The following is a 16,124-nucleotide window of genomic DNA, read 5'->3' on the forward strand; positions in this document are numbered from 1 at the left end:
TTTTTTTTGAAAGATGGCTTTGTGAGCATGGTAATAGAGTGGTGTCTGGATACCTGGGTTCAGTTTCCAGCTTTAGCTCTGAAGGTCCTATGAGCTTGGGCAGGTAACGTAATCTGTCTGCTTCAGTTATACATGTATAAACATGAGGAATTTCCTTAATGAGTACTACCATGTATTCTGTTTTGTGTGGCGCTTACCATAATGATAGCCTTCGTTTTGGATACTGAACTCCACTTGGTGTTGTAACTGATGAATAATGCATTTGGGATGAAGGACCTGGCTTAAAATACTTAGTAAAAACTAGATGTGATATAAAAAATATGAAGGAAAATACTTGATTATTGATCACTGTATGCATTTGTGTTCAGGTTGTTTCAAAGCACGTATTTCAATAGTAATCAGAACTCTATATAAATGGAGAATATCAACCAAAAAGCATTTGGGGAGGATGTCTTTACGTTACATGAGAAAGTTCATTGTATTTAAAAATCAAGTATGTAACTACGTATGGTTCACATGTTTATAATCATCTTGGTCTCATAACTGTGATAGAGCTATTTCAAAAGGAGTATGTGGACTTAAGCAGAATGCTAGCTTACAGAGGCTTGGATGCGTTAAAAGGTTGCTCTTGGAGTGATGGTATAGAATAAACAAGTTAAACTCGTTAAATGCAAATATTTTTGTTACATGGCTGAGTTGCACAGTTAGTTGGAGATCTGTTGACTTCAATTAACTGTAATTTTAAAATCCCATTGGCAGTTAGTTGATGAAATTCTGTAGCTTGCATGTTCATACAAACATTTACATCCCTTTCTTTTTCCGGTCAATCACAATTCCCCCCTCCACCAATTAAAACATATATACTATGTTTTACGAGCTAAAAAATCAAGAACAGTTGGATGAAGCGGACATCTGATGTATTAGACTTTGGAAAGCTCATGTTCTTAACTTTTAAAATTTATAGTGAAATTCTTGTCAGATACCACTAGTGTGATGCACTGTCCTTTCTTGTTAAAGAATTTTTTTTTTCCCCCTAGGGATTTACAACAGGTGGGGGGAGAAGCATATGAAAAGTGATTGCACACTAGTAATTTTCTTAAAATAGTTTCCATATTGTAATGACTCTCAACTTCCATACTACCATTTTTTTCCCATGTAACTTTACCTAAGGTCTGACTGTTGTCACTCCTGTTTACATTGTCTAACATCCTATTCCATAGGTTGTGCTTAAAATGGCAGCAATAAGGAGGAATAGCTGAGAATGACATTTGACCTAAGTGATGCAGTCTTCTATCAAAAAAAAAAAAAACCAAACAAAAAACCAAAAAAACCAAACATTAAATTAATGTTCCATCAGGGAATGCTGTAGTCTTAATAGGTAAAATTGTGCTGAAAATATAATTCTGAAGTGTGAAGCTTGCTGCTGTTCATCTGCTAAATAATATTTTTAAATGATTGATGAAGAACATCCAGGTAGTTTCTCCCTGTAGTGTGGTCAAAGAACTAGGATAACCTCATCTCGTCAGCATCTAAAGCGGTTTCCTATTCTTCTGATCACTTCAGTAGATCTTCTGAACTGCGCTCCACTGTCTTAACTGCCTTTTTTGTCAAGTGCCCTAGAAGAATATTTAACTTCTGTAGGTATCTTTTATGTCAGCCAAAAGTGGAATATTTGAGTAGTCCAGTTACAGTATATCGATTTAACATTCCATTATAGTCTTCAAAGGATGCTAATTCCAGAGAGTAATTGAAGTGTAGTCTCCTTTAGCTCAAAGATCGATGTAGTAGGCTTTGTGGAGGCTTCTTACCCTTCACCTATAAACTCTTCAGCTTCAGCAGTGTTTGCGACAGAGAAGAGCCGTGTAAGGGGCAACAGGCACCTTTGGCATAGGCTATAGCATGTGAAATTACTATTACAAGTGGCTGGCTTGCAGCTTGATACCTTTAGAGAAAGGTAGCTTCCACATCTGAAACATTTTTAGAAAACCATCAGCAAGATGGAAGGAACTAATATAGGGAGGTTATACAATCTTTTGATAAAGAACTTTGTGGATTAGCTGCTGAACAGCAGGAAGTTGGTGATATGACTGTGTTTCTTGGTTTTTGTTTTGTTTTAAACTTTAAAGACTGGACTCTTGAGGGTGGTTTGATGTTATTGCTGATCTGATGATAAGCTGCCATCAAAAGGTGCAGACTTGCCACATCCTTTGTCCAGTATCATTTGCCTGTCCTTTTTGTAAGTCAGTTAAGGGAGCTAAAGCAGCAGAAAACTAATGACATTTCTGTAACTTTTTTTTGCCTGTTTGGTTTCTGCTGAACACAGGTCAGACGAGCAATGTTGCTGGCACAGGAGAAATGCTGAGAGCGTGCATGGCTTAGATGCAGTGTCTGAAAATATCTGAAGAATGCAACACCAGTAAAAGATTAAAATTGGGGCGGGGGGGGAATGCAGTGTTGGTTCTTCTGATTGAACTGGGCACTAAACCAAGTGCTCTTGCTTTTTCGTAATCAAGTAACAGTAAAATTCATCTCTTTTAGCATTAAAATGTCAAGTGATCAGGGTAAGATTTTTACCAGTTTGGATGTGTGAGGAATCTTCAGAGGGTTTACTCTGGCATGATTGTTTTAAAGTGAGATAAATTACTGAGGAGATGCCTTTGAGTCTAGAAGGAATCTAGACTACAAACCTAGGCAGATAAAAGATCTGTCTCGTCCCCTGAAACGATAGGCCCAGTATGGTACTCAACGTTGAGCAGGATTGCACCCATTCTTGTTACAGCCAAGAAATGTTATTCTGGACTATTCTTACTCTGTTAGATTGCCTGCAATGAAACTGTAAGGAAATTATTCAGGTATTTATAATATTGTTAATGATGTTGGGTTTAAAATTAATACTTCCAAGTTAAACTTGCCATCTACCCATTGTAGGTTCAGATTTATGAATTGGAGGAGCACAAGATAGAAACCTGGAGAGGTAAGAATATTTACTACTTGGTTGATAATTTAATGTGATCTAATTTTTTTCACCATGGTGGATTTTTAATTAATCATATACTTAGGTTGTCTCTCTCCACATACTTTTTAATGAAAGCAGAAGTAGTAAAAGTTTTTCTGTTGTCTCCTGCTGCTTATTTTTCTATCTGAAACAGTATGTGGGCTAGAGAGATCTGGGCTATATACTACTTCGCCACTCATTCATGATTAGTAGTACCATCTTGCTCTTCAAGAAAGAAAGAAAAAAAAAAAAAAAAAAAAACCTGGAGTAAGGCAGCCTGTATAGCTGTAGAGTTGATGAGTATATGTGGAGTGGAAATGTATCTGAGCCAGATTGCTTAATGAATAGATGACACTATGTATTGAGTGAACTGATGGATGAGCAGCAAGCTATGCCTGAGTGAATTGCATGATACGACTAGAAATTCATAGAACATGCTGGGTGTGAACAGAAGTGCTGAATGCAGGAAGGAAACCGTAACACTATGTGCCATGAAATAATATATAGAAATCCTCTATGCAGCAGACCCTCTCAGAAAAGGAACTGGTAAAGAATTATTTACTGTTGTTGCAGTGACCCCTGGTGGTTATCAGTTTAGTCTCACTTTGAAAACTTGTGTTAATGTAGAGATATGTGCATAAGTGGTAGAATATCTAAAGTAACTATATATATTGCTCTCTTTCTTCCACTTAATTTTGTACAAATGAATCAATAAAATGCATTCATAAAAAACCCTAGCATTTTCATATAAAGTGGTAATGGTCTGTTAATTTTCTATACACAGAGCTTTATTTACAAGAGACATTTAAACCATTAGTGAACATCTCCCCAGATGCAAGGTAGGATTTTGCTTTTCAGTTTGCTAAACTCAAAATAAACTAACTCTAATTTAAGATTTCTTCATATAATAAGAAACGATGAAGGACTGTCTTTTAATATCATCAAGGTGCTGTGACAGCTTTTTATTGCAAGTGAGGACTTTTTTTAATTATCCAAAGAAGAGAATTTCTAGTTTAACTTTGTCGTTTATCAGTGTAACCATTCTGGTAAATAAACTAGACATGGATCAAAATTAATTGTCAAAAAAATATGCAAAAAAGGCAACATGCTGACCCTTCAAGGTAGTCTGCAAGTCATGTTTGTTTCATGAAAGTCAAAAACTGTACAGAGCCCTTCAGCTGTCCTGTGCTCAGCAATTATAATAATTGAAAACTTGCAGTACTTTTCAACACAAGTAACTTTCCTTAATTAAAGGAAAGACAGTATCTATGTCGTTTGTTCTGCTCTACTACTATGTTATGTTCCTTAAAATACAAATAACTGTCCTTTTCTTCTCGATGGAATTTGAAAGAAATAATTTTTAAGCTGCCATTATACCAAATGGCATTTTTACCAAAGGTAACTTGAGAGAGAGCTATAGTTAATCACTTAACAACTTGAGTACTACTTAATCGCTGAACTGGCGAGTGAAGTTCTGATTCTTGCTTTCAGTTTGTGGAATAGGATTGCTTATGCCCTATCAAAGGAAATTGGTGAAGGGAACTCTAGTGATTACCTTGAAGTAATGATATGCTGTGTCCTCAATAGAATTGCCACTAAGTCATGAATAAGTTGTTCAATCAAGTCATAAGGAGTCTATTTTGAATGGTAGCTGTTGCAAAGAATATTGTTAAGAAAATAGTATAATTGTTTTCAGTCAAAGGTGCAGGAAGAAAAGTACTGCAAAAGTACTTAAAGAAGATGCAGTAGGACACATATAAAAGGATACAGCAAGTCAGCTTAATACCTGATCCAGGAATGGACTTGAGTTCTGCTCATCTCTGAGGCTTCTGCAGGCAGTCAGACTGCAGCACGTAGGAGTAGCTAGATGCTTACTCCAGGAGTGGAATCTACAGTGCCATGGTGGGAATCTTGGTTCCACGTATATCAAATGGGGATTGTTCACCCCTGTAACGGACTCAGAACATACAGTTAGCTTATTCTGTATGGGAAGAAGCCTACTCCAGCAAGCAGGTGTCGTCTATCAAAGTTTAACGACCTTTATTACTTACTAATTTATTGCAATTGGTGGTCAGCTGTTTTATCGTAGTCTTACTAGGACCAATGGGAAAAAAATACAGCGTTACTTGCAAGAAGAGCAGACTTGCACAGGTTAGAGTGTTGCTAAACTTTAGTCTGCAGTGTCTGTAGGAATCCTTCAGATCTCCTGAGAATAACTTTTCACCAAAACCCAATTATAATTCAGTGAAATTACTAGATAATTGTTTTGGCTTAATTGCATGTATGCACTTATCCATAAAAATGCTCTTCCTAGAAAATGTTACAGAAGTTTGGACTTGAGATGCATTAAGGGCAAGAACACTCTGTTTTTCACTGTTTGTCTGTCTCTGAACAGAAATATCCATTCTGAGCACAGGGATGCTGTGAGCACAGCACTTACTGGAAAAACAACTTACCCTTGTGCAGAAATATTTCTGCTATTCTTTCTACAACAAAAAGTCACTTTCCATCACATTTTCTTACTGGTTTTAGATGTTCATGAGCATGTCATTGTTGATCTGTTTTGCGAGCTGCAGAAATTAATTTGAAATCACTTAACTCCTGTTTTCTATAACATTAAAGATAATACAAATAAGTACTCATGATATGTACTTCATGGGGGGTTGTACATATGTGTATGTATCACGTGATGTTACTCATTGTCAGCTAGAATTAATTTTTAAAAAATTATTTTTCTCCTCAGCCTTTTTGATGCTGTATATTCATTGATCAAAAACAAAATCCACAGATTGCCAGTTATAGATCCTGTCAGTGGAAATGCACTTTATATACTTACCCATAAAAGAATCCTTAAGTTCCTCCAGCTTTTTGTAAGTATTCTAAAGTTATGCTTTGCTTAAGTGATTTTTTTTTTCTTCCAGTAGACATCTTTAAGTCTTAGTACAGAAACTTCATGGTAAACTTCTATAGCCATTGTGTCTGTGCATGTCTCTTTTTGATAATGGAGAAATTAAAGCTTGATGTAGGACCTGTACATTTCCTTTATTTTAGTAATGTAAAGAAACCTAAACACCAAAGACTTGTCTTGGCTATTTTGAGTAGTTTGCTGTCCTTTCTGGAAGACCTACTCTACTTCAGAAGCTTGTTTATATGAATAGAAAAATGAATTGTCACCCAGAGATGAGATTATCGTTACTCTAACATCATTATGTTAGTCACAGAAATAATAGGAGACCAAACTAAGCAATAAGAGTTCAAAATAAGTATTCAGCATATAGTATGTTTTGCTGTCTTATCTCTCCAGTTTCAGTGGGAATGACATAGCTTAGAATCAAAAGCTTTTAGTGATGGGTTACTACAAAAATAAATCAATGAGCAAAAAACTTAATTATATAGTCTTAATTTAGAGTTTCTTTGAACAGAAGTAACGCTTCCGGATCTGAGCTTGTTTTGGTTTTACATTAATCTAGTAGCAGATTACTGTAATGATCTGTAACAATCATTTGGAGTCTGCAGATGGATGAGTGAATAAAGATTTCCTAATGCATAGACCAATCATATGGAAACATGCTAGGTGTAGAAAACATGGTAGGTGCAGAAAACCGCACTGTAAATACATTCATTCTGATTTTCCTAGATGTCAGAGATGCCAAAGCCTGCCTTTATGAAGAAGAATCTGGATGAACTTGGAATAGGAACGTACCACAACATTGCCTTCATACATCCAGACACTCCTATCATTAAAGCCTTGAATATATTTGTAGAGAGAAGGATATCGGCGTTACCTGTTGTGGATGAGTCAGGTGTGTGTTGGGTCTTCTGCATATAAAGTGTGGTAAGATAAATGGTGTGGAACTCCAGATTGATTTTTGGGAGGTTGTGGGGGAGGGGAAAGGGGAAAGAAAATTAAAACTTAAAAAAAAAAAAGGGGGGGGTATAAAGAAATACTTATGCAAGATTTAGGTTGATAGGCTTGGAAGAACTTCATGGTTTGGTGGGTTGTTTGGGGTTTTTTTAAAAGTTTTTCCTTCTTGATCGGTCTTTTTGTTCTGTGTAATTATAACAAATGAAAGCAGGAAGCAAGAAAACTAATTTAGTATTTTAAGCACTTTATTAACTTTTTTTTTTTCTCCTTAGGAAAAGTTGTAGATATTTATTCCAAATTCGATGTAATAGTAAGTATATCTCTTATATCCTATTAAATCTTTTATAGGCAGTAAGCACTTGCAAATGTATTTGTTAATATTGTCAATTTTGGCTATTTTGTTCCTTAGGCTTTAGTTAACAAGCTGAATAAAACAGATTTAATTTACCCTGCACAGCATTTTTTTTTTTTTTTTTTAATTTAAGCTGTCCCCAGTAATATTACCTGCACACAGGCATCTACTGCTCTGAATGTTACCCAAAATTAGATCTGGCTGTACTACATTTTTTTTCTATTTTTGAGACTGGGCTTCCTTTTCCCAGCCGCTGCCATTCCACGGTCTGTTTTCAAAGAGAATGCAGATTTCTCCATGCAGTCGGGGTGCTTTGTATGACTTGACCTTCTCAGTGAATTAAAACTACTTGGCCTGTTCTTTTGTGTGAGTCTCTGACTCCAGTGTATTGCGTCTGTATTCCGTCTGGTTTAGATCTAGTTCAGGCCTCTGTTGCTAGTTTTCCCTCAGGAGTGTGACAGCACAGTCAGATTCATGCCATGATTTGCCAGCCTTGGAGAGGAGGGGTTCTTCTATTCTTGTGGTCTTCAGAAACTTGAAAAAAGTATTTGGGTTTTTTATCCCTGTCCCCTCCCAGCTGTATGCACCTGCCTTCTAGTTGGAATTTCTGATAGCTACGTTATTTTTTAGAGATTTAAGTGCCCAGGTTGCTTATTCCACCAGCCTGCTAGTGCTAATGAGGAATCCAGATGTCTGAAACGCTGGTAGAATGCTTTCAGAAATATGGAGAATAGTCCCAAGTGGAAATACTTTCTCTGTCTGCAAACAGTGCTCTTAATACTGAAAATGTCGCAATGTCACTGTTCATGCCTGTCTTTTCTAGGTGTTTGTCCTTTTTGTTCTTCGGGATTCTCTACTGCATAAGATCCTGTTCTGACATAAAAGCTGGTCAGGAAATAGGTAGTAGCTGTAGTGAGAGTGATCTAATGTATCAAAAACAATGAATTTTCACAGTCGGTGTTTCAATTTATTTTGTAACTGCCTTAGACTTTGAGGCAGGACATGTTTCCTTTATTTTACATTCTTTTTCAGCAAGACACCAAAGGGAAGAGGAGTCCTTATGTTTTTTTTGCTTCTTTTCTCATTTTAAGTGATGGGGCACAAAAATTACAGGATTCTTAGAGATGCTGGATCATTTCTTTGCAAAAATTTTATATATTGGGATCAGGAAAAAAAAAACCCACCATAAAAGGCTTTAGGATGTAATTGTTGCTCCCTGCTAGTAACATGGGAAAGAGTTAAGGCATCTATTGATTATTTGAGATTTTCCTCACATATACTAGTTTGCTTATTAAATGGGGGGAAAAGATTCTATTGTTAAAAGATAATCATCTCTGAGGCTTCCAGTTTTTCATCAGTCTGCTTCAACCTGGTCTTCAAGCTTTAAAAGAAGGAGAAAAAATACCTGAAATGTATAATCTGATCTTCCAATAAACATAGAATTTGCAAGATTCAATTGGTGATTTTTAACTTTAAACCATGTGGCTAATATGCTTAGTTAAATCAGTGTGTTAAGCTGTGCCTGTATGTACAGCTGACTAAGTTGATAGATTTCTTTCATTTTAATAGAGTTCTGAATTCATTTTCAGGTTATTGATGGGAGAAACCTGGGAATAGTGTGATGGTATAGAAATAACTTTATATTACAGTAGTTACTGTGTGTAGGGTGACTTCATTTGGCAGAGGCTTTTTATCTTCTCCTAATGTCCTTCATTAAGAATTAGTTAAATGAGTTAACTAAGATTGCTTGTATCTTCACTATTATCTCACATCTATCTTGTCACATTCAGTGTAATTCAATCCAAAAACTTGACCAATCACAGTATATTCTAGCCAAAAAATTAATTTCATATATTGTTTGGTCCAGTGTTTTCATTTTAAACATTTCATTTGTTCTTCCTTCAGTGCCTCAGTAACAAAATCAATAGGCCAGGATGTGCCAGCGCTATCAAAATACTGCTGTGGCCTTACCTAGAGAGCAAGCTTTTGCTGGTCTGGACAAAGTCCTCTAGCTACAAGCATGGTCCTGTTCTTAAAATGAAAGTTGAGAATGTCAGCTTTCAAACTCTTCTCATCTTCTTACTTTTAATGGTGGTGATGGGTTTTAATTTATATTATTTTAATAGTACTTCTAAAACATATACACACACACAAATTGTTGTCAAATGGCAGTACCAGTACAGTCCAGGAGAGGGAGTCTGAGCCCACAAATAAAGAACGGTGACGGAAACTCGTCATTTGCTCTCTACTTAGATCTCTACTAAGATCTACTTCATAGGTGGTGGTCAGAGCAGTTGGTGTCCTCCCCTATCCTATGAGAAACAGACAACAAAAAACTGTATATTCTTAAAGTATATTCTGTGTATTCTAAAATCTGTAGAACTTTAGATTTTCCACTCATGGCAAAAGCAGGATGAGTGATATCAAGCCAAATATCAGAGAGCAAAGTAAGGAGATTTTCACTGGCCTAACGCATATCACAAAACAGTTTTATCAATTAACCCAGTCTGTCATACGGTGCTTGCATGCTTGGCTGTTCCCAGAAACTGAAGCTGAAGAGCAGCTGCTTTGTTAATATGTGACTTGGAATAGACTCAATTTACACCAGAAATGTGTATCCACTTGAGGCCAAAATATTTACTTTATTGAGTACTTTATTACAAAGTACTGAGATGTGTTAAGTGCCTTGGTTTTTTTTCCTTGTTTTTTCAGAATCTTGCTGCTGAAAAAACATATAATAACCTAGATATTACAGTGACACAAGCCCTACAGCATCGTTCTCAGTATTTTGAAGGTGTTGTAAAGTGTAGTATGCTGGAAACACTGGAGACCATAGTGGATAGAATAGTGAAGGCTGAGGTGAGTTCATTTTTTATTTTTCCCTTCATTGTAAGTTAAAAGTTGTATTACCAAACTAATAAATAGTACAAATTTATCCTTTCTAAGTTATTTTTGTTACTTGGTGAAAGTGTTTTTTTCAAACTACATCTGTTAGATATCTAACTAAGTTTGCTTTATAGATTTAGATTATAGATGCTTACAGGGATGTGCAGAATACTGTACAGTACATTTATAATCATAGAATGGTTTGTGTTGGAAGGGAACTTAAAGGTCATCTAGTTCCACCCCCCTGCCACGGGCAGGGACACCTTCTGCTAGACCAGGTTGCTCAAAGCCCCATCCATCCAGGCCTTGAACACTTCCAGGGATGAGGCATCCAAAATAATACTTGATAATTTGTGTTTCTGTTTTATGACATTAACTGAACTGAACGCAAAGCTTTTTTGAAAGGATCAAGTTTCTTCCAAGTCTGCCATAAGTTTTGCAGACAAATAATTCTTTAAACTCCAGCTTATAGCTGGGTTGACGCGCCAATTGTTCAGGAAATGTAATGGGTACAATTAGTTAATGCATGCAGAGTCCTGCACTGCTCTCATACTAATAGTGTGAAACAGGGACAGAAAAATAAATTCTTGTGGAGAAGTCCTCACTAACTGCTCTTGCAAATGATTTATCTGTGTGCTTTCCATTCTTTTGGTGCTTTTTATCTTGTTAGCACTGGGAACTTTTTTATACATGGAGGTGAAGGAGTATGTAGGTGTTCCTCCCCTGTTAACGCCTCTCTGCAGAAGAAAAATCAATATTACCCGTTTCAGTTGTCTCTGAGATGTGATCAACTCCATTTAGATGCTTTAACTTCTTCAACTACAAGATTTTTTTTTTCATCTTCAGGGCTGTAACCATGCATTATCTTGATATGAGTAAAACTTCCACTTTCTTAATAACCCCTTAGAACCTCCATTAGGCAATTTTTTCTTATAACTTTCTGCATTTACTTGACCTTCTTGTTAAAATTATTAAATTTCAATATTGCTGATATACAGATTTCAAATTTGGATAACTTATTACTATCTTAAGCTTTAGACACTTGGGTTTTAAGAACAACTTCTACCCTTTGGTTCAGACTAAACATAGTGAGATTGTATGTAAAAATGGGTCAGTCAAAACTACAGGCTATTTTTAGCTGCCAGATGAGTGCTTGATCTTACTGGAAATGAAACAAATGAAACAGTTACTTTGTCCATTTTTCTTGAATTCATTACACTGAGAGAAGAATTAAGTTATTAAATATGTTCATGTACAAAAACTAGTTAACCACATCTAAAGTATCACCAACACAGTTTCATCAAAAAGAAAATGCAACAGTATTTTCCCTCCCTTCCCCCCCACCTTTTTCTTTCTTCCCTGTGTCAGGTGGGTATGACTGTTCAAATAATTCAAAACTCCTATTTTCTTCTATCTGACTAGCAACGAAGCGGTCAGTGATAACCATAAACTAACATCTCTTTTAAATCAGGACTGATGCAGCTTTCTTGCTCTCACCTCTGTGAGAAGATAAGAAAAATTCTTTATTTTTTTTTCACCATTATATCTGATTATTTGAACTTAAAACAGTGAAGAGAGAGAATTCACTTAGGTAAAAAGTAAACATGTAGTATGCTCTCAACTTCTGACAACACCCTCTTTAGGATCACTTACTTATGAGCTGGTTCAGCTGTGATGTTTAGGTTACACAACTCTGTGCCCACTTGCAGTGGACTCTGGTGCCAGAACTGACACTAGGGCACTCTCCTGGGTTCTGCAGTGGTCTTTCACTGTTGGAGTCTGCTCTGGCTGGTGAGCCTCAGGATACAGGAGTACCCACCTACTTTCCCTACAGTTAGGACAAAAGCTTTGTGTTATAAAATGTTTTGCCGAATGGTCCCATGTGAATCTCATGAGGTTCAGCAAGGCCAAGTGCAGGGTCCCCGAGTATCAATACAGGCTGGGGGATGAAGGGATTGAGAGCAGCCCTGACAAGAAGGACTTGGGGGTCCTGGTGGATGAGAAGCTGGGCATGAGCCAGCAATGTGCACTCGCAGCCCAGAAGGCCAACTGTATCCTGGGCTGCATCCAAAGCAGCGTGGCCAGCAGGTCGAGGGAGGGGATTCTGCCCCTCTACTCCGCTCTGGTGAGACCCCCCCTGCAGTGCTGCGTCCAGCTCTGGAGCCCTCAGCTCAGGAAAGACATGGGCCTGTTGGAAAGGGTCCAGAGGAGGCCACAGAAATGCTCAGAGGGGCGGAACAGCTCTGCTGTGAGGACAGGCTGAGAGAGTTGGGGTTGTTCAGCCTGGAGAAGAGAAGGCTCCAGGCAGACCTTCTTGCAGCCTGCCAGTACTTAAAGGGGGCTTATAAGAAAGATGGGGACAGACTTTTTAGCAGGGCCTGTTGCGATAGCACAAGGGGTAATGGTTTTAAATGAAAAGCAGGTAGATTTAGCCTGGAGATAAGGAAGAAATTTTTTTACCATGAGGGTGGTGAAACCCTGGCACAGGTTGCCCCGAAAGGTGGTAGATGCCCCATCCCTGGCAACATTCCAGGTCAGGCTGGACGGGGCTCTGAGCAACCTGCTCTAGTTGAAGATGTCCCTGCTTATTGCAGGGAGGGTGGACTAGATGACTTTAAAGGTCCCTTCCAAACCAAACTAGTCTATGATTCCTAGAATAGATTTGTAGAGATAAGATCATTATTTAAAAGTACAGTCATACTGTTGACAAGTCTTTCTTCCAAGTTGTGTCCTTGTGTTTATTAACCCTACAGTGAGTTTGCGCAGAAAATTTGAATATTTTTTTTCTGTCTTCATGCAAAATGAGGATTTTAAAACCAACCTGGCACTCGGTTTCAATTGTGTAGCCCTACGAGAAAAAATAGGTTAAAACCAACTTGGACAGATCAATATACAACAAGTTTTAGTGCTGTGCCCCTTCCTGTTGAGAAATTATTTTCAGAAGGTAGCCTTGTTTTATTACTGTATCTTATTTTTTGAGATTGCAGGCTGAGTTGGGCAGAGCCTGTAAGTTGGGGAAAAGTGTTTGATGTGAGTGCCACTTTTTGAGAGCAGGAATATTTTAATGACCTAGATCTTGGCTTACCTGTCACATCAAATCTGATTTTGTTGCCATGTCTGTGTGTTTTTTAAACATGCACTAGTTTTCGTTTATGTAGGGCAAGCATGTTTGGTTCAAAATGTTAGCAATACCATTCTTTTTTTTTTCTACTTGTCTTCATACTGTGTTACTCTAAGATGTTTGGGTTTTTTTGCTTTAGCTATTACTTTAAATCAGGTAAATATATCTCAAAATATTTTCCCTCCTGGCAGGTTCATCGTTTGGTGGTAGTGAATGAAGCAGATAGCATTGTGGGTATCATCTCCCTTTCTGACATTCTACAAGCTTTGGTACTCACACCAGCAGGTATGGACATTGCCTTCTGACCTTTGCCATAAGTCATTTGGTAGCGTGTACACCCTGCTGCTTTTAATTTATTTGACAATGACAAACTTTTGGTTTTCAACTTTTTTAACTGTTTTAATCATAGTTCTTAATTATAGTTTTCATTTCTCTTCAGGAAAAAGCTGACAAAATATTAACTGTCAGTCTTCTGTTCACTGAGGAATGCATGTGGAAGCTTCATAAATGTCATTGCTGTTAATTTATCTTCTTTTTAGAAAAAAAGGTCTTGATTAAAGTTTTAAGATGAAAAACAGGATGAAGTTGAATGTCGCATGTATAGACAACATCTACAACAGGGAGCCTTCCCCAACTTCCTGCATTTCTGTACTCTGGCCAAGTGCTCCTGGTGCAGATGCAGCTGTGCTTTCCACTAGCTGTGCAAAACCACCTCCTCGGAGTCCTGCAGTTGTCCAGCTATGCTGTGGGTTTTGGTTGGCACAACTACGTCAGAGACAGCACCCCAGACCACCAGTAGAAATTTCTAGTGTATTACTAAATGTGATCGGGTTCCTTTTAATAAGAGTATCCAACAATAAGTTTATTTTTGCTACTCTTATGTTGGTTGGTTGAGGGGGGTTGGTTTGGGGGTTGTTTGGGGGTTTTTTGTTTTATTGGTTTTTTTATGTTTTGCCCAAGTTACTTACCTGCTTTATGTGCTTAATTGTAACTTCATTTCAACCACATAAATGGCTTCAGTGTCACAAAAACTAAAGCAAAGCCCTCTTTTGGCTTTGTGAGGAAGACAAAATTGTCTTGATGATTACAATTTTGCCTCAAAAAAAATCAGACTAAGTAAACAGCAGTGGATATGTCCTTCAAAAAAGAAAGTCTAAATGTGAGCTGAACTGGGATTTCTTACTTGCACTGATAGATAACACGATAATGAAAAGTCTTTCTCCTCTGTAGATTTAAAAAAAAAAAAGTTAATGTCACTTTTTAAAACAGTAAGATTACCCCTCTGAAAAGAAGCAGTCAGTGATACTGCTGGACATACTATGTCAGTGCATCTGGTTCCTTTTAATGACCTCGAAGAGCAAGTAACCCAGCTTTCTGTGAAAGGTATGGATGAATATGAGAAGTCAGCCCAAAGGCCTGGGTCAAATGGGCTCATTGTCTGGAAGGAGAATGGAGGGGTAGATGTCCCTCCTAAGAGGGAGATGTAAAGACAGGTAGACGGTGCCTCTCCAGGCTGAGGAGATAGTTTCCCCCAGGACTGGAGGGTAGAAGGATCCAAGGAGAATAGATCTTACTGTTCATGGAAGAAAGTTAAGACAGAAAAGATGAATTGGGATACTGACAAACCAAGAGCTTTGTTATACTGGAATTACATGAACACTTAAGTTGCAACTCTGCGCTGATCTAACAGTGCTCTGTAATTATAAAAGGGCAGTTCCTGCTCCCATACTCTGGGCCACATGCTTCTGGCATTTAGCGTGTGGCAGCACCCACGCTCATGAGATCCCTCTGTGAGCTGCATAACTCATTGATCTAACAGGAAACTGAGCCAGCAAAAAAGCTGCAGAGTTTTGTCAGTTTGGCACACTAAACGGGCTCACAGAAGAGTCTAGTACTGAGTACAGGAGTTAGAGCAACAGAGGGGGCAGGATTACGCCACTGGAAGAGATGAGGTGAGGGACAGCATTTTTTAGCAGCAGTTAGGTGGTAGATTGCAGTTCCACAGGCAACTGCCTGATTTTTACATTGGGATTTGTCTCATGAAGTGAAGATGTCTGCAATGTGGATCTAGTTTGTAGAGTCAGGAGTGTGATTCATCTCTTAAAGAGGATGCTTAAGAGTGACCAGATAAATCATGCCTTAAAAGTGTCCATTTCTCTTCACAGACTAGAAAGGAAATGTATGGACTGGCAGGAATTAAGACCAGCCTATGTTAGGGGAAAAAAGTATCGGTTGTGATAAGAAAACTGTATGTGTTTAATGAATTTTTCAGTGTTTGATTATACATTACAAGTAGTAACTCCAGGTTGTTGGCAAGAGATTCTTGCTCTCTAGAGTTGAATGCTGAAGCCAAATTCACCATAGGGTTCAGTTGTTGCCCAGCATGTGGCTAGTTTGAGTACTTGGAGAAGAGGCAAGTTGCTATTCAGTCCTGCTGAACAGGTCTCTCAGATCCCTACTGTAAGCAAAATCTGCCTCAGCTAGGAAAAATGGATCCATCAACACAGTGTAGTTAAACTGAATTCTTACACAGTTTATTCTCGAGCAGGACTTCATTTTTTGAGGCTATTATGATGACTAAGCTTGGTTTCTAAGCAGATGGACAGGTTTGAGGTGTGGCTTTTTGGTTGTTTGTTTTGTGTTTTTTTTTTTTTTTAAATAAGTTTCTGCGCTGGGGAGAATCTTCAAAGCCACTTTTAGTAACTTCCCAGAACTGCCAGTGAAGTTAGAAGCAATAATGGTCTCCAGGCCTTCCTCACTCTGTTTTACCTCAGCATTCAGCAATCCTGCAGCATATTCTTTATAAATGGTATCCAGTACTAAGATTCTGATAACATGGTCAAAGTTGCAGCGTTGAGAATGAGCCGTGCTTTTCTAGAAGCCAAGTGCTATGTGCATAAGGAAA

General features: G+C 37.8%; 1 protein-coding gene across 3 annotated transcripts in view; it reads left to right on the plus strand.

The window, feature by feature from the left end:
• Positions 1-16,124, plus strand: part of PRKAG2 (protein kinase AMP-activated non-catalytic subunit gamma 2) — a gene marked incomplete at its 5' end in the record, with an annotated part of 237,177 nt that overhangs the window by 220,752 nt on the left and 301 nt on the right. For all 3 annotated transcript variants that reach the window (XM_081996735.1, XM_081996736.1, XM_081996737.1), the window contains 7 exons: positions 2,929-2,974; positions 3,780-3,834; positions 5,739-5,865; positions 6,633-6,798; positions 7,133-7,170; positions 9,925-10,071; positions 13,411-13,504. In XM_081996735.1, coding sequence (XP_081852861.1) covers positions 2,929-2,974; positions 3,780-3,834; positions 5,739-5,865; positions 6,633-6,798; positions 7,133-7,170; positions 9,925-10,071; positions 13,411-13,504 — 673 coding nt within the window. The remainder of the gene's footprint in view (positions 1-2,928; positions 2,975-3,779; positions 3,835-5,738; positions 5,866-6,632; positions 6,799-7,132; positions 7,171-9,924; positions 10,072-13,410; positions 13,505-16,124) is intronic.

This window comes from Phaethon aethereus (genome assembly GCF_964289735.1).
Source record: "Phaethon aethereus genome assembly, chromosome: 2".
In the NCBI taxonomy this organism is placed as follows: Eukaryota; Metazoa; Chordata; class Aves; order Phaethontiformes; family Phaethontidae; genus Phaethon; species Phaethon aethereus.